The sequence below is a fragment of the Panthera onca genome, chromosome F1 (assembly GCF_046562875.1).
Source record: "Panthera onca isolate mPanOnc1 chromosome F1, mPanOnc1 haplotype 2, whole genome shotgun sequence".
NCBI lineage: Eukaryota > Metazoa > Chordata > Mammalia > Carnivora > Felidae > Panthera > Panthera onca.
In genome coordinates, this window is record NC_138355.1 from 45,367,866 (window position 1) to 45,385,508 (window position 17,643).

The 17,643-nt window shown below is 49.8% G+C and overlaps 1 protein-coding gene across 15 annotated transcripts in view; it reads right to left on the reverse strand.

The window, feature by feature from the left end:
- The window catches only part of PLEKHA6 (pleckstrin homology domain containing A6), a 143,818-nt gene extending 128,487 nt beyond the window's left edge, over positions 1-15,331 (reverse strand). For 5 of the 15 annotated variants that reach the window (XM_060644210.3, XM_060644198.3, XM_060644206.3 and 2 more), the window contains exons 1-3: positions 14,326-15,328; positions 8,054-8,130; positions 2,110-2,167 (exon numbers count right to left, since the gene is read on the reverse strand). In XM_060644210.3, coding sequence (XP_060500193.1) covers positions 2,110-2,167; positions 8,054-8,130; positions 14,326-14,408 — 218 coding nt within the window. In that variant the 5' untranslated portion in view covers positions 14,409-15,328. Of the gene's footprint in view, positions 1-2,109; positions 2,168-8,053; positions 8,131-14,325 lie in introns of all 15 variants that reach the window. The other 10 variants (XM_060644197.3, XM_060644200.3, XM_060644199.3 and 7 more) reach the window with 6 other exon arrangements.
- Positions 15,332-17,643: the final 2,312 nt, after the last annotated feature.

Consider the following 17,643-nt stretch of genomic DNA (forward strand, 5'->3'; position numbering starts at 1 on the left):
TATTCCAGCAAATATCCCAGATTCCTCTCACACTCCGGCAAGGTTCTAGGACACAGTGGAGCATGAGATAGCCAGAATCTGTTCTCAGGGCTGACAAGGCAACAGGGAACACCACCGATGACTAAGTCAATATAGAAATATAGAAACGACAAACTTCCAAGTAGTGGCGGGTAGTATAAAGAAAAGTAAGAGGGTCTGAGGGTGCCTGGCTGGCTCAGTCTACACAGCATGAGACCCTTGAGCTCAGAGTTGTGAGTTTGAGTCCCACGTTGGGCATAAAGTTTACTTAAGAGAGAGAGAGGGTCTAAGGAAGAGCAGAGCAGGTAGTGAGGAACAGTCCCTCCGAGAAGATAACATTCGAGCTAAATGATACATAGGGGCCAGATGCACAAAAACAGGAGGAAAGTGCTCCCAGGCAGAAGGGACAGCAGATGCAAAGGTCCTGAGGTAAGCATGAATTTGGCACACCGGAGGAAAAGAAAGATAAAAATCACCGTAGCTGGCCTGTTATGGGAGATGAGGTCAGAAAGGGTCAGGGCCAGGCCAAGAAAGGGTCAGGGCCAGGCCACGGCAGGTGGTAAGTGTTCAGGGGTGGTCGAGATGAGGTAATACAGGTGGAAGTACTTAGTAGATGGTCTCAAGCACCAGATCCACCTAAGGAGTATGAAGATGGTTAGGATTTTTTTTATAATTAATTTTTTTTTAATGTTTATTTTTGACAGAGAGAGAGAGAGACAGAACATGAATGGGGGAGGAGGGGCAGAGAGAGAGGGAGACACAGAATCTGAAACAGGCTCCAGGCTCTGGGCTGTCAGCACAGAGCCGGATGCGGGGCTCGAACTCACAAACCGTGATATCGTGACCTGAGCCGAAGTCGGACGCTGAACCGACTGAGCCACCCAGGAGCCCAGAAGATGGTTAGGATTCTTAACCGAAGCAGGGGTTTGGGCTCAATTTCAGGGAACGCTCAGGCTGTAGAAGCCACGTCCTAGCTGAACAGTCTCCGAAGCAGATAACTTGTCCATTTTGTTTTGTTTTTGTTTCAAGAAGATGGTTAACAGCCAAGCTGATGTAAAGGCTGGCTGGTCTGGAGGGAGGGTGGGCGCTCATGAGAGATGAATGAAGATTTGGAAGGAGAACAGGAGAGGGAGGAGATGAGGGGGGCCCTCCCTCCCCCGGCCGGGCAGGGGATGCCTCTGGCGGTGCCCACGCCCCAACCGTCTGCTCAGCCACTCTCTACCAGCCCTGTAGACTCCGAGGCCAGGCCAGGCACAGGCCTGAGCATGCCAAGCCTCGCCCGTGGGAACAATGCCAGGACCCAGCCTGCCTGGGAGATGGAGAGACCCAGGCCAAGGCAGCGGGAAATGAAACCAATCGGATAGACGGGGACCACCCCAGCCCAAAGAGTTCTCTTCTGCTTCCAAGGTTACATCCGGGGCGCCTTCCCCAGGTGTCCTGCCGGCTGCCGAGAGCACCAGCTAGCCCGGCCCACGGCGGAGCGTGACCAAACCCCAGGGAAAAACAGCACCGCACGTACCCTGCCACCTCCAGGGTCACAGATGCCCCGTCTAGGAGAGCAAGAGAGACGGAGTGGGCCTTGCCACGGCCCAACCTGCCTGTCCGCGCACCTCACTCACACCTTCCCTCCTCCTGCTCCACTCCCTGTCTCTTTCGGGCTTCCTCCCGCTCCGTCTCCTTCCTCGGAGACTTTTGTCCCACCGGGGTGTCTAAAGCAGCCGCCCGCTTTCCTTTACTTTGTTGAGCCATCCCTGCTCCCCCCAGCACTCCACCCACCCATCCAAACTGGGAAGACTCCCCATGATTGACACTGGCCCTCCCAGGCCAACAGAAACACACATACCCCATATGCGCACGTGCATAAACACACACACACACACACACACACACACACACACACACACACACACACACCACCTAGCTTTCTCTGCCAGGCTGGAGGCCTCCTGGCCACTCACAGACCCCAGCAAGGCCTTCAGTGCAAGAGCAGCCCCTTTAACAACCTCCCCCCACCCCCCACCCAGGGAGGCATCAGTGACCAAAACAGCAGGCCCAACAGCCACACCAGAAAGAAACTCCCATCTTACTCACTTGATGAAGTACACAGCTCCCTCCTGGGTAGAATCCACCTCCCAGCCTTTGGGCAACCCTGTGAGGAAGCAAATTCACAACATGACCCTCTCTTTCTTCTCAGCCCGGTACACCGGGTCTGCGCTCAGGAGGGATGGGGCCCGGAGAACCAGGAAAATTCACAGACCAGCCAAAAGTGCTCAAACCCACCTATCTCTCACCCTTTTTGGTCCGTCATCCCCATCGGTCTGTTTCTAGCAAAGAAGAAGAGGGATGGCAGTTAAGTGACCGAATGGATCGCTACCTTACAGGGTTTGCTCGTTCATTCGACAAGCTTTTCCTGAGCAGCTACTCTGGGCCAGGCCCTGCGCCAGCCCCAGGGACCCAGCGGTGAACGCACAGGTGGTTCCCCTGGAAGGGCGGTCCCACAGCCCTCTCCCGACCCAGAAGCACAAGCAAGATCCAAGGGCGGATCCCTTGCCCCAGGCCTCACAGGTGATTAGCACCCAAGATCAGAACAGGACTCAAGCCTCCGAACCCCAGGCCAGTATCATTACCACCAGCTTCTGCTGCTTCTGGACAAGATACTGAGGACTTTTTCTTGCGATGAGAACTTTTAGGATTTACCCTTGGCAACTTTTACTGACTATAGTCACTGTGCTGTACGTTATATATTTCCTTATTTTCTAACTGGAAGTTTGTACCTCTTGACCTCCTCCACCCATTCAGCCCCCCACCAGCTCCCCTCCCCTCCAGCAACCACGGTTCTATTATCAACGAGTTGTATTTAGCCTGTTCTTCTGTCTTACTGTTTAGATTCCACGTAAAAGGGAAATCATACGGTATTTGTCTTTCTCATTTCACGTCGCACACCCCTCTCCGGGTCCATCCTTGCTGTCACAAGTGGCAGGATTTCATTCTTGTTTATGGCTGAGTAGTATTCTATCAGATATATACCACATCTTTACCCATTCATCGACAATATTGTTTTCCAGAGTGGCTGTAGCAGTCTGCATTCCCACCAACGGTGCATGAGGGTTCCCTTTTCTCTTGTATCCTCGCCAATGCTTGTGGCATCTAGTCTTTTTGATTAGAGCCATTCTGACAGCTGTGCTGTAATATCTTGTTATGGTTTTGACTGCCCTTCCCTGAGGATAAGTGATGTTAAGCATCTTTTTGTGTGTCTATTGCCCATCTATATGTCTTCTTTGGAAGGATGTCTATTCAGGTCCTCTGCCCCCTTTTTGATCAGAATGTTTTTTGTCTTGGGTTATGTGTTCTGTGTGTTGTGTGGGTTTTTTGGTTTGGTTTTGTTTTTGCTATTGAGTGATACGAGTTCTTTATGTATTTTGGATATTAACCCCTTATCAGATACATGACGTGCAAATATGTTCTCCCATTCTGTATGTCGCCTTTTCATTCTGTGGATGGTTCCCTTGGCTGTGCAGAAGCTTTTGAGTGTGATGCGGTACCATTTGTTTATTTTTGCTTTTGTTGCCCTTGCCTTTAGAGTCAGCTCCAGAAAGTCATCACCAAGACTAGGGTCAAGGAATTTATTGTCTTCTAGGAGTTTTATGGCTTCAAGTCTTACATTCCAATCTTTAATCCATTTTGAGTTCATTTTTTGTGTATATGTAAAATAGTGGTCTAGTTTCATTCTTTTGCATATAGCTGTCCCGTTTTCCCAACACCATTTAAAGAGACTGTCCTGGGGCACCTGGGTGGCTCAGTCAGTTAAGCATCCAACTCTTGACTTCTGCTCAGGTCATGATTTCATGGCTCATGAGTTCGAGCCCTGCATCGGGCTCTGCAGTGGCAGTGCAGAGCCTGCTTGGGATTTTCTCTCTCTCCCTCTCTCTCTGCACTCCCCCCCAGTTGCTCTCTCTCTCAAAATAAATAAACTTCAAAAAATTTTTTAGAGAGACTGTCCTTTCTCCATTCCATATTCTTGCCTCATTTGTCATAAATTAATTGACCATATATGCATAGGTTTATTTCTGGGCATCCCTGAAATAAATACCATTCAATCATGGTAAATGATCCTATTAATGTGTTGTCGAAGGCGGTTTGCTAATATTTTGTTGAGAATTTTTGCAATTATGTTCATCAAGAATATTGGCCCATAATTTTCTTTTTGCCTGGTGTCCTGGTCAGGTTTTGGTATGAGGGTAATGCTGGCCTCATAAAATGAGTTTGGAAGCATTCCTTCCTCTTCAATTTTTAGAAAAGATCGAGAAAGATAGGTATTAAATCTTCTTTGAATGTTTGGTAGAATTTACCCATGAAGCCATTTGGTCCTGGGCTTTTGTTTCTTGGGAGGTTTTTTATTAGTGATTCCATTTCCTTACCAGTAATTGGTCTATTCACACTTACTATTTCTTCATGGTTCAGCTTGAGAAAGAAGATGGCATGTTTCTAGAAATGTATCCATTTCTTCTAGGTTGGGTAATTTACTAGCATATAATTGTTCATAGTAGTGTCTTATGATCCTTTGTATTTCTGTGGTGTCAGTTGTAACTTCTCCTTCACTTCTGATTTTATTTACTTGAGCCCTCTCTCTCCTTTTCTTGGTGAGTCAAGCTAAAAGCATGTCAATTTTATCTTTTCGAAGAGCCAGCTCTTAGTTCATCTTTTTTATTGTCTTTTCCAGTCTCCATTTCATTTATCTCCACCCAGAGATTTGTTATTTCCTTCCTTCTACTAACTGTGGGCTTCACTTCTTGTTCTTTTTCTAGTTCCTATATAGGTGTAAAGTTGGTGCGGTTATTTGAGATTTTCTTGTTTCCTGAGGTAGACCCATATTGCTATGAACATTCCTCGTGGAGCTGTTTTTGCTGCATCCCAGAGATTTTGGTATGTTGTATTTCTGTTTTCATTTGTCTCAAGGTATTTTTTCATTCCTCCTTTGATTTCTTTGTTGACCCATTGGTTGGTCGGTAGCATATAGCATCCACATATTTGTGATTTTTCCAGTGTTCTTGTAATTGACTTTTAGTTTCATACCATTGTGGTTTGAAAAGATGCTTGATATGATTTCATTCTTAAATTTACTGATACTTGTTTCATGTCTTAAAATGTGATCTACTTTGGAAAATGTTCCATGTGTCCTTGAGAAGAACGTATCTTCTGGTCTGGGGTGGAACGTTATGTCTGTAACCATTAAATTCATTTGATCTAATATGTCATTTAAGGCCATTTAAGGTCATTAATTCTTCTCTGTTGATTTTCTGTCTGGTTAATCTAGAACAAATTTTTTTAATAGCACCTCTGAAAAAAAAATATCCATGGAAATGCTCAGAGCAGAGAATCACAGGCTTACAGAGTAAGCAAAACCTGAATAGATACAGAAGGTGACCGTGGCTTGGAGGTGCCCAGGCACTCCCTGCAGGTGGCTGCAGCCCCTAAGAGTGGGGCTCTATTAGCACTCTATCTCTTAAGAGCGTTCTATTAGGTACTGTTTCATCCTACCCAACCCCCCAAAAGAGCATCCTGCCTCCCTGACAAACAGGATTCCTCCACCCCAAGGCAGAGGAAGGGTCTTCTGAGAAACTCAAGGGAAACCACTGTCCAAGGTGGAGACAGGCAGGGCACTGGTGGAGATCATTCCTTTTGGGCGTGCAAGAGCCCTGTGGCTGACCTATTGTAAAACATGTGTGGATGCTCTTGATAGATGATCACTGCCACCTGTCTGGTCAGGCCAAACACCTGCCTTGTGTATGAAGTTTTACAAAACATAGCCATTCAGTCTTGGTCTGAATCTCTCCCGCCATATTATCAGCTGCCTCAGGGCACAAGCTGCTGGAGAGCAGAACCTGGGTTCTATAGAGTGGCGGGCCCAGTCTGTATAATTCATTTTATTCACCTCTATTTCTCAAGGGTCTAGATTTCCATGGTTAGTGTTGGTGGTGATGCTGCTGCTTCAAAGTATCAGGGAAGCCAGTGAACCCAGCTCCCCTCCCAGGGCTTGGTCCATAGAAATAATAACACCAGCTACCACTTAGTGCTTCCTTCCTCTCAGCTACACATTTTACCACTGTTAGCATATTTAATTTGCACAAAAGTAGTATATAATAGGCATTGGCTTGAACATTTTTATAGACGAGGAAACTGAGGCCCAGAGAGGTTAATCAACTTGCTTAAGGTCACACAGGAAGTGTCTGGTCTGGGATGTGAGTCTGGTCTCGACTGCCTCCAAAGCTGACATTCTTTCCTCTGTGCTGCTCCATAAATGCTACTTGTTCCCCTCTGTCCCTGTGGGAGGACGTTCCCATTCAGAAGGGCGTGGGTTGGCAGTCTCCCCAAGTAGAGGGATCCCCATTGGGTCAGAATCATAAATAATCCTGCCACTGTGATGTGCCTGGGAAAGAGGCCAGCGTGGATTTTGTCCCCTGCCTTTTCCAGCAACTTCCCTCCACACTGCCCTCTCTGCCCAGGCAACACCAAGAAGTGCTTATATTCCTGTCCAGGCGGAGTGCCCGCTGAGGCAGCTGCCCTCCCAGCAAGCTTCAGGGGCATCTTAACCCCTTCCCAGCCTCGGACAACCAGTTGGCTGCAGCCCAAAATGAAGTAATTGGCTCACAGGCTTTTATCCATCTTCTGGTCCTACCTAGGGCCATAGCGAGGTACACGGAATCAAATTTTAAACACGGAGAGCAGCAAAAACAGCAACCCAGGAGAGGGACACAGCCCGATCTTGGGATAAGAGGCCTTACTTCATGTCAGAAGTAACAACAGTGACCACAGCGATAGCGGTCACCTTCATTGATGGTGATTCTCCCGGGTAGCCTTTGCTATCATCTTCGGAGGTTCGCGGTCCTATCCCTATTTTGCCAATGAAGAAGAGCCAAGTCCCGGAAGATTTAAGCCACTTGCTCAAGACCACCCTGAGAGAAAGTAGAGTCAAGATTGGAGCCCAGGCCTCTCTGCCTCTAGAACTTAGGCATTTCACCTTGGCACGGCTTTGCGCAGCTGAACGGCCTCGAGCCAGGTACTTCCCCTCTGTTCTTCGATCTTCCCACCCTTGAAAGAAGGCGTTGGGTTCCAGGGTCCCTGAAGTCCCTTCCAGCCCTGACAACACAATGATCCTAGCCCAGAATCTAAAAGAAAGTAGGCTCTGGGCAGGCCAACACCTTACTTAACCCAATGTGTCCCGCAGTGCTGGCTGTGTCCCGTGAGCGACCCAGACTCCTAGAACCACGTGGTGTGCAGTCAGCGGAAGGGCCAGAAGGCCAGCGAGGGTGGGTCTGTGGCAGCATTCTGAAGAGGAACACTGCCTGTCCACTCGAAGTACCCCGGCCCTTCTCATTCTTGGTGTCTCTGCCTCCCCCGTTTAGACTGAAATTCCGCCTGTACGTGTCCTCACCTTCCCACTGGCCTGGGCTAGCACTGGAGTCTGCCCTACAGTAAGCAGTCAGTGTGGGCCCCGCGCCCTTTTCTCTCATGTCCCCCCACCCCCACCCCAGTGTGAAGGCATTCCTACTAGCCATGTGGAGCAACTTAAATTTGAATGAATTCAAACGTTAACAGTTCACTTCCTCAGCCACACTAATCACATTGCAATCGCTCAGTAGCTATTTGTGGTTAACGGTGACTCTGCTGGGCAGCTCAGAGAGAGAACATTTCCATCATGGCACACGGTTCTATGGTACAGCACCAGGAGCTGGGATTACGCCTAGCTCAGGAGCTCTGAAGATGGAGACGAGTTTCTGACTGGGCAGGGGGATGACAGAGGGGTCAAATCTGTGTCCTCAAAGATCGGTCCCATATACTAACTACAGAGCTGGAAACTCAGAAAGACCTCAAGGTGAGCATCAACGCTCCTGCACCCTCCCCAGGTGGTCCAAATGCTAAGCTGAATCCATCCGTGCAGAAAAGAAAAAGTCAGAAGCCAAGTCAGGGCAGTTATGCTGCCTCAAGCCATCGCTTCCTCCTCAATTGCAAAGGCGGGGACAGCCAAGCTCCTTACCTGGGCTGGAGGAGTGTCCACTCTGGATCGGTGATTCCGTACCAGGGTGCACCCAGCTGGTTGACTTTTCCTCATCGCTACAAAAAAAAAAACCAAAAAACAAAACCAATAAGAAAGTGTCAGATACTGGGGCGCCTGGGTAGCTCAGTCGGTTAAGCGTCCGACTTTGGCTCAGGCCACGATCTCACGGTTGTTGGGTTGGAGCCCCCACTTCGGGCTCCGTGCTGACAGCTCAGAGCCCAGAGCCTGCTTCGGATTCTGTGTCTCCCTCTCTCTCTGCCCCTCCCCCGCTCGTGCTCTGTTTCTCTCTGTCTCAAAAAAACCACAAAAACCCATAAAAAAAAAAAAAAAGTCTCAGATACAATAGAGGCTTCCCGGAGTAGGACATCCCTCTCCCAATTCACACCAACACTGACGGTCTGATCCCAGGCACGTGAGATAGATGAATCCACACAGCCATTCATTCATTCACATGCACAAAGCATTTACCGAGCAGATGCTGAGGATTCAGACATAAATAACATCTGACCCTGACCTCAAAGAATTTATCACCCATGGGGGAAACAGACATGTAAAAAGATGGTTGCAATGTAATATAATAGGAAGTATACCCTATCCCTATTATAGCTACGCATAGAGAGCATTATCCCACCACAGAGGAGGAAGTGCTATCCGGGACGAAATTAAGGAAGGGGAACGGCACGAAGGGTGCGCTAAGGAGGTGACATTTGGGGTGACAGGTGAAGCCTCTGGGGAGAACGGCGAAGGTACTTAACTGGCAGCTTCTCAAGGGATACGAGAGGAGGAGGCTAGGTGAACCCCTAGTCCTTGGGTGTCTCAATGTTAAATATTTTCGTTCACAACAGTCCTTCACATGAGGAATTTTACAGATGATGAACCTGAGGTTCAGAGAGGTTAAGGGACTTGCCCCAAATCCTATGATCGATAAGTGATGAAGCCAGGATTCTAACAGCTCACTCCCGGCAAGTTGGGCTCCCCAAGACCACAGAGCCGCTGGGTCTAGACTGGGAGGCAGATGAACCCATCAACATTTCTCCACCCCCACCAACCAAATGATATTAATTTTTCCAGAGCCAGATGTGACCCACACGAGGCACCTGACTTTCTGGGCCAACCCAGGCACGTGGAGGAGAGGAGTCTGTATCACCTGCATCACCCAGGCTTTGGGGTGGGGCCTGTCTTGGGGTCCAGGACAGGACTCTACTCGCTGATGTTAAAGTATCCTTAATACTTTAATTAATATAACAAATCTCATTAAGAAGTTTTATTGAAGTAAGATATACAATGTACAATGCTGCACATATTTAAAGCGTACCGTGTAAAGTGTTGACATGTATATATACCTGTGAAACTATCACCAAAATCGAGATGTGAACCCCCCGATTTTCCTTTGTGCCCCCTCATAATTCCTCTCTCCCACGCTGTCAGCTCTTTCCACCTGCACCGCCCCCCCAACAACAACTAATCTGCTTCCTGTTACTATAGATTAGTTTGCATTTTCTAGAGTTTCTAGAATTGTATATAAAGGAATCATGCAAGCTAGACTTCTTTGACTTCTTTCTTATTTTCTTCCTCCTTCTCTCCCTTTCTTTTCTCTCTCTCTCTCTCCCTTCCCTCTCCGTGGTAACATGTGTTCATAGTTGATTCCGCTTCATTACCGAGTAGTATTCCATCACAGAATATACCACGGTGTCCATCTACTTACCTGGTGATGAACATTCAGGTTGTTTTCAGGTTGGGCCATTACAAACAAAGCTGCCAGGGACACCTATGCCTAAGTCTTCGTGTGGACACATGCTTTCTTTTTTCACTGGGCTCCACTAATGTTTCTCTAAGTTTGGACACCTGCTACAGGACGGGATTTCCCAGTGGACTCACCCGTCTGATGAGGAGACAAGAAACAAAGTCACCGTTCTGGTGCCCCCAGGACCCTCGAACCGTTGTGCGCACACAGAGATGCCCTGTGTCGTGGGCTTTGGTGCCGGGAGGCAGTGGGAGAGGAAGCCCAGGAAGAGGAAAGCCAGCCAGTGTGAACTTTAAGTGTGCGGGGAAACTCACGCCCTTACACTTCCTCTTCAGCCACCCGGACACCTTCTGGCCCCGATTCCTCTTCTCCTCTCACATCATTCCCTCAGACGACCATCTCCACGCGTCCTGGACATCATGGACAATCCCAGGGTCACAGAGGTGGACACAATCCCGCAATCTCAACGTCTTTCCCCTGTCGTTCTGCTACTCCCCTTGCCAGCTCCTGGCCCAGAACGATGCAGTCACAGGCTGTCTCCACCCCTGGCTTTGGGCTGACAGAGAACTGTGAAACTGGGAGGACCGATGTCACTGCAAACCCACAGTCCCCACGCTTAGCTGGTCCCTAAGTGCCACCTAGAATCTTCTTCAGGGGCCCCGGCCAGTTGCCATTTGCAGAGTGTTCTAAAGCTTCCCCATCAACCTCAATGCCCTCACCAGCCTCTTCTTTCCTCCCCCTTCCCCGTTCTCAATGGACAATCTTATCACTTACTTCAAGAAAAACTAGAAACCATCAGTCAGGAGCTTCCTCAATACACCCACCCAGCCACCCCCAAAAGCACCCATATCCCCACCTTAATACTTATCTCTAGGGGCACCTGGGTGGCTCACTCAGCCAGTTAAGCGTCCGACTGCAGCTCAGGGCATGATCTCATGGTCCACGGGTTCGAGCCCCACATCAGGCTCTGGGCTGACAGCCCAGAGCCTGGAGCCTGCTTCAGATTCTGTGTCTCCCTCTCTCTCTGCCCCTCCCCCGCTCACCCTTTATCTGTCTCTCTCTCAAAAATAAATAAACATTGAAAAAATTTGTTAAAAAATACTCGTCTCTACATGAAGAAGTGGCCTTCCTCCACGTAAGGCTAATCTCTCTGCCTGGGTTATAGTCCCCGTCATCTCCTGTTTTTTCCAGAACTTTATTCTATTGAGTATCACAAGATTGTCTCTTCCACTTCTCTCTCCCTCTCAGGTCATCGTCTGCTTAGCCCCACTCTGGTCTTTGTCTTCTGGTCTGAACCCTCCGCCTCCCCTCCCAGCTTGTTCCTCTTCTTACTGACCCAGCATCCTTCTTGGAAACTGGTCCCCTCTAGCTGTCCCCACTTCCTGGTCTCCCTCTCATCCATCCTTTGCAGTCTGGTTTCTGTCCTCAGTCCTCCCCTGAACCCACTTTTCTTAGAAGTCAGTAAAGACCTCCTTAGTTCTAGCCACTTTCCAGTTTTAAGCTCATTTGGCCTTTCCACTCTTGACCGTTCCTTCCTCTTACCATCTCTCTCCTCCTCCTGCTAGGGCAGTGCCCTTCCCTCGCTACGATCCTGCAATCTCTGGTCTCTCTTCCTCTATCCTTTCCTTCTACACTGGTGCTGCCTGGGTACCCCCATCGTCTTGGTCACACATTTCTGGATGGTTCCACCCCTATGCAACGACTCCCAGGACTTCCTCTCCAGCCCAGGCCGCTGTCTGTACATCCACTTGCCTGTCAGACATGACCTCCTGAAGGTCCCGCAGGGACTTCAAATTCAATACTTTCCCCTGAATCTATACGCCCCCTAAAATCCGCTCCTTGTCCCATACGCCTCATCTCTGTCACACTCAAGTTAAAACCTCTGAGATTCATCTTTGATTTTTCCTTTTCCCTCTCTTCCCCGACATTCAGGCCGTAAATGAACACCCTCCTAAAGATTTCTCCTATCTCTCCTCCTTGTAACCTCACCACCTAAATCCAGGCCTCATCAGCTGCCTCCTGGACTTCAGCAGTCACCCCTGACTGCTCTCCAAACCCCAAGTTTCTCCCCCTACGCCCCTGTTCAGCCTTTAAGTCATCATCTGCCCACACAGCTGCCAGAGGGATCCTTCCAAAACCCAGGTCTAGGTGTGTCAATCCTCTTAAAAATCTCCTTTGGGGGGTGCCTAGCTGACTCAGTCGTAAGAACGTGTGACTCGTGATCTCGGGGTCCTGTTTGGTGTCGAGATGACTTAAATAAAACAAAAAATAAATAAATAAAAATAAAGGGGCACCTGGGTGGCTCAGTCAATTAAGCGTCTGACTTGGGCTCAGGTCACGATCTCACAGTTTGTGGGTTCGAGCCCCGCATCAGGCTCTGTGCTGACAGCTCAGAGCCTGGAGCCTGCTTCAGATTCTGTGTCTCCCTCTCTCTCTGCCCCTCCCCTGCGTGCACCCTCTCTCTCTCTCTCTCAAAAATAAAAAAACATAAAAAAAATTAAAAACAAACACACAAATAAGTGAATAAACATTTTAAAAATAATAAAAATACAAATCTCCTTTGGTTTCCTATCACCTGCAGGACCAAGTTCAAACCCCTTAGCCTAACACACAAGGCCTCTCCAAAGCTGCCCCTTCTTATTGGTCCTGCCCCCTCTTCTGCAGCACCCCTGCAGCCTCCACTCCATCTCCACTGACCCCCCCTCAGAGTGTTCTAGACAACCTGTGCCCTGGCACTCATCAGCGCCCTCCTTCCCACAGGCCTCTGCTTCAGGGCCCCTTTCACCCTGGTCCTCTGCTCCAGAATCAGCCCAAATGTCTCCTCCTCCAGAAAGTTCTCCCTCCGCTCCCCAAAGAACGTCAGTTCTTTTTTTCTTGTGTTCCTAGACCATCATGCAAATACCTTGAGAATATATCCCATTATTTCCCAAGTATTTATTTGCATTTTCTCCCTATCACCTTCAAGGAAAAACCTGTATCTTACTGTTTTGTTTTGTTTTTTTTAATCTCTAATGCCTCGCGGTGTGGCACACAAACAGTGGCTACTCGAATGTTCGCGGAGTGAAAGGCCAAGAGAAGCTGGAAGGCACGCAAGAGTCTGGGAAGAAAGATGAGGACAGCCAAATTAACCACTTCAGCTGAGGAGCTCCTGGAAATACACAGGCGAAGGCCCCGCCCCAGATGTGGATCTCTGGAGGCGGGGCTCAGGAAGCGGCCTTTTCTCCATCCATTCCTCGGGTGATTTACATGGACTCAAAAGTCTGAAACCACTGACCAAAGGGACTCCGGTTTCAATACCGGTGAAGTTCTGTTATTTAAGAATCTGACCCAGGATGGAGAACTTCAGTGGAGCTAATTTCTAACATAATCTAATTACAGCATCAATTATGATCATGGCGATGATAATTACAGAAGAAAGGCCTAAAGCAAGTGTGGCAACGGAGAAGCAAGGGGAAAATCCGCTGGCTTCCTTGGGCTCCAGTTCGGTGCTGGAGGGAAAGCAGTGCTCTAAAGTCAGCGGGTACCGGGCTTGGCCAGAGCTCTGATTAACAAGTGGTTTTATCTGGAACAAGTACCCTTCCTCTCTGTAGACCTCACCTCCCCATCTGAAAAATGAGGGGGTTGCAGCCAAGGCTCCCTTTCAGCTCTAATGTTCTGTGAGTGGCTATCTTGAGGAAGAAAAAACCCATCATGTGTGGGTAACAGTTCAGAATGCTGTGCTTCTAGACTTGCTACATTATCGGGAGATTTCTATCCTGGCAAAGAACGACTATAGCAGGAGTGGGCCAAAATCGCACCAGCGAGGCCACTCTGTTATAATGAGATTATGCCAGAGCCATTTTGGTTTATGAAATTAATATAACGGTACTAATATATTACTGAGAGCAGCAGAGGCTCCCTCTCCTTAAAGAATGCCAAATGCGCCGTGGGCATCTTCTCCTTCCCCTTGACCACACAGCCCCATAAAGGAAGCAGGAAGGGAGAGGGGCTGTCTTCCTGGCAACACAGAGTCCTGGGATGAGGGACGGCCAGGAACTGGTGGCTGAGACAGGGTCTCCTGGTGCGATGTCTCTGAGCCCAAGTGTTCTGTAGAAAAATATGGTGGGGGAGGGGGCAAGAGAAAGAACATACCCCTGGCCCTTTCAGGGGACGGGGTTGAAAGGAATGACGGGCCCACTGGACACTGGGTCCAATCATCCTTCTTCGGGCACCCGCTGCCCCCCCCCCCTCTGTCCCCCGTGAATGGGGACCAGCCGGAAAGGCCCGCACCTGCCCTGCCGCGCCCTGCCTTTCCAGAGGAGGACATGCCCAGCCTTAGCTGGACCTTGACCCATTGAGGAAAAGGCGGGAGACACATTCAAACAGGCGGCGATAAACTTATTAGTCATGCCTGCCTTTCCAGCCATCGCTTCCCCCTACCGCTCAGCCTGCCCCCCGCCCTGCCACCTTCCAAGTTGGACAACTCGAAAGAAAACATAAAATGGCAAAACGAGAGAGACCAACGTACTTGATGAAGAAGATTCTCCCACCGCGGTCAACTCCGTAGGTCCACCGGCCGGGCAAGTCCAGCCAGTCAATCTCATCGGCCATCTCGGCCCCTCTCACTCTGGGCACCCCCCCCGGGGCGCGGGGCTGACGGGGGGGGGGGGGGGGGGGAGTTGGGGGGGGTGGAGGGCTTCCTGCCCAGCAGCCCCCACTGTCCGCCCTCCCGCAGGCGGGGAGGGGGACGGAGGTCGGGGGGGGGGGGGAGGGGTCCTTGCGGGGCGCCGGCCTCTCACTGAAGGCGGCGGGCCGCCAGCCGGGCAGCAGGGAGCAGGCGAGACTTAACCCCGGCGGGGCCGGGCCCCCACTCCAGCCGCCGCCTCCCCGCCCGGAGCCCGCTTCGGACGCCTCCTCAACTTAACGCCGGGCAATCCGCGCCGCGGGGGGATCCGACGCTCCCTCGCCGGACTGCTGGCCGCCGCGCCGAGCGCTGTCCCCTCCCCGCCCGCAGCCGCCCGAGGAGCAGGTCTCCGTGCGCGAGCGAGGGGTGTCGCCTCTTCGCTCCCAGCTGCGAACCTGCACTTGAACCGCCGGCCGGCCGAGGGGAGGCGGGGCCGCGCCGCCGCCGCCGCCGCCGCCGCCGAAGGTAATTCACAGCCGGGAGGACTAACAGCGGCAGCTCGGCGGGTCCCCAGCCCCCGGCGCAGGGCGCGGGGAACCAGTTTGGCCGAAAGAGCTTTGAATGACGAACCTAGGGGGCACGTCCGGCCCCTGACCAGAAAAGGGCGGGTGGTCAAACCTGGTTCTGCTTGGAGGGAGGTTAGTAGAGGAACAAAGGTCAAATGCAGGGAAGGGTGGCACGCACGGGTGTGGGCAGCAAGGGGCCCTGGATGTCAGCCTCATTAGTCAAGCTAGCTCTTACTTTTGTTTCTGAGCACTTCCTCCAAGAAGCCTGCCATGACTAAGGAGAATCGGAGGGAGACCTTAGGAACACACCCAGAGAACAGCAGCTTTTGTGTCCCTTCCCCCTAACTTGCACCAGAAATGGAAAAAAGAAAAAAAGAAAAGAAAAAAAAAAAAGGACTGGAATGTGTTCTGTGCACAGAATGCAGGTTGCAAACATTCAAAAGTGGCATATCAAAAATAGTATTGCTGGAACCCACAGTTCTGCTGTCTCTGTATCGAAGTCCGGGTGTAGTGAGCTTTTCCCAACTTACTCCGGACCAGCCCCTTGGGGCTCCTATTAGGTCCACACCGTTCCAATCCATGTGTTAGACCCAAGGGAGTCATTAGACAATGAGAAAGACACCTGCCTTTAGAGGAAGCAACGTGTTGCATGGCAGCTGCCAAGTATGTGTGGAGTGAGCGTGCTCACTGTGAACATTCTAAGGGATTTGATCCCTGTTCCACCTAGGAAATCGTGTCTGCCCATGTGTTACCTCCTCCGGGAAGCCATGCTTGACTCCACCCCAGATTGATTTGTCTGTCCATCCTGTCTGTCATGAGGCCTTGTTAATAACCCTGTGGTGGAACTTATCACACTGTAATGCAATCCTTGATTTACTCACCTGCATGAGGCAGGGGCTCATCTTACGCATTTCTGTAGTCCTAGCACCGACCTGGGGCACCTAATTAATGTTTGATGATGACCGATACTGTCATAGCTGCGAACATCCCTTAACTCTAACCACAGTCCTGTACTTTGGGACCTTATTTAGGGGTCTGCTGAATATAGCCATGAGCCTCATTGAGGTGTGCGTAGAGCGTGTTTTCTGGAAAAAGAAACAGACAGTGAGCCTTCCCAGGTATCCCAGTGCTCAACCTGGAGGACGTAACATGTATGCATCTGACAGTGAAGGTAGAGGATGCCTCAGAGAACATCTGGTCCAATCCTCTTGTTTTAAATATGGGAAACTGAGGAACTAAGAGAAGGGGCTGATTAAGGTCACTGAGCGAGTGGTGGCAGACAAGGATGTGCCCACCAATGTCCGGGCCAGAACTCTTGCCATTACATCGTGTTGCCTCCAACTCTGGGAATTCACTCTGCCAACGTTTCCAAGTTGACTCCTGGATGCCAGGTCAAAGCTGAGCCCGTTCTGCGGATGCAGAGGAGTAGTAGAACCCCACACCCAACTTTGTCCTCCCTTCTCAGATCCTAGGGGTTTCTAACCGAAAAAGCTGCGTTGGAGAGCAAACCAGAGCTACACCTGAGAAGCACAGGTGAGGCCCTGTGCCACTAACTTCCTGAATGGGGGAGGCTGGGAGGGTCAGGGATCAGGCTCCCCTCCAACTTCAGTCGCCTGTCCACAGTCCCCAGTCTTGTGAAACACCTGTAAGGGACTCATCCTGCTGATAAAGCACAGAGCCACCTACCCAGCCCCTGTGATATCGAAGGATCTGAACCCCCAGAATTATTGCCAAGATGCCCCCAGGGAAAATACCAGCAGCCAGTGTGCTCCCAGTCTAACCTGAGCAACCAGTAAGGGCAGCTGCTTGGGCCGAATGTGGGTGGAAATAGGGGTTGAAGTGACATATATTTGAAAACACGTATTCTGCCACTGTCGTCTTTGAGGTGTAGGGGTTCCTGTTGGTTTCTTCACGAGATTTTTGCCTTATTTGTCTCTAATCCACCCTGGGGTTCCTTAGAATCTTTACCTAGACATGAAAAGGGTGTTGGTTGAGATTTTGCAATTTTTTTTTACTCACGTGAAAGAAGCAGTCAGTTTTGAAAATACTTTTCCAATTGTGGGGTATCCTCACCAGTGGCGTTTCACATTGTAGATCTTGTTTATCAGTTGTGATCAGTATCAATACTGCTCAGAAAGACATTTTATCAAAGGAGTTCAAAATGAGGCAGAAAAGGAGTAGTAAACTCAAATAAACACAGCCCTTGCTTCAACAGTTACCTGGAAGAGAGCAGGGGGGTTGATACGTTGAAATGAAAACCTTATGTGCTTTGTGGACCAGTTAAAAATGTAGTTGTTTTCCCCTGAAGCAAATTTTATTTTACTTTTTTAAAAGGCAACAAAGCATATGGATAAAAAGTACCTGTAATATTTAGAAATGATTCTGATCCTCTCATATATTTTGAGGCCTCAGATTCATCACTTACATATATTATGCTTTTCATTTGGTACCAGTGGTGGGTGAAAAACAGCCCCTAAAGCTGTCCATGTTAAATCCCTGGAATCTACGAATGTGACCTTATTTGGAAAAAAGGTCTTTGCAGATGTAATTAAGTTAAGGATCTGGAGATGAAGAGATGATCCTGATGACTCGGGTGGGTCCTAAATTCAATGACAAGCATCCTCAATAAGAGACATGCAGGGGGAACTTTGAAGCA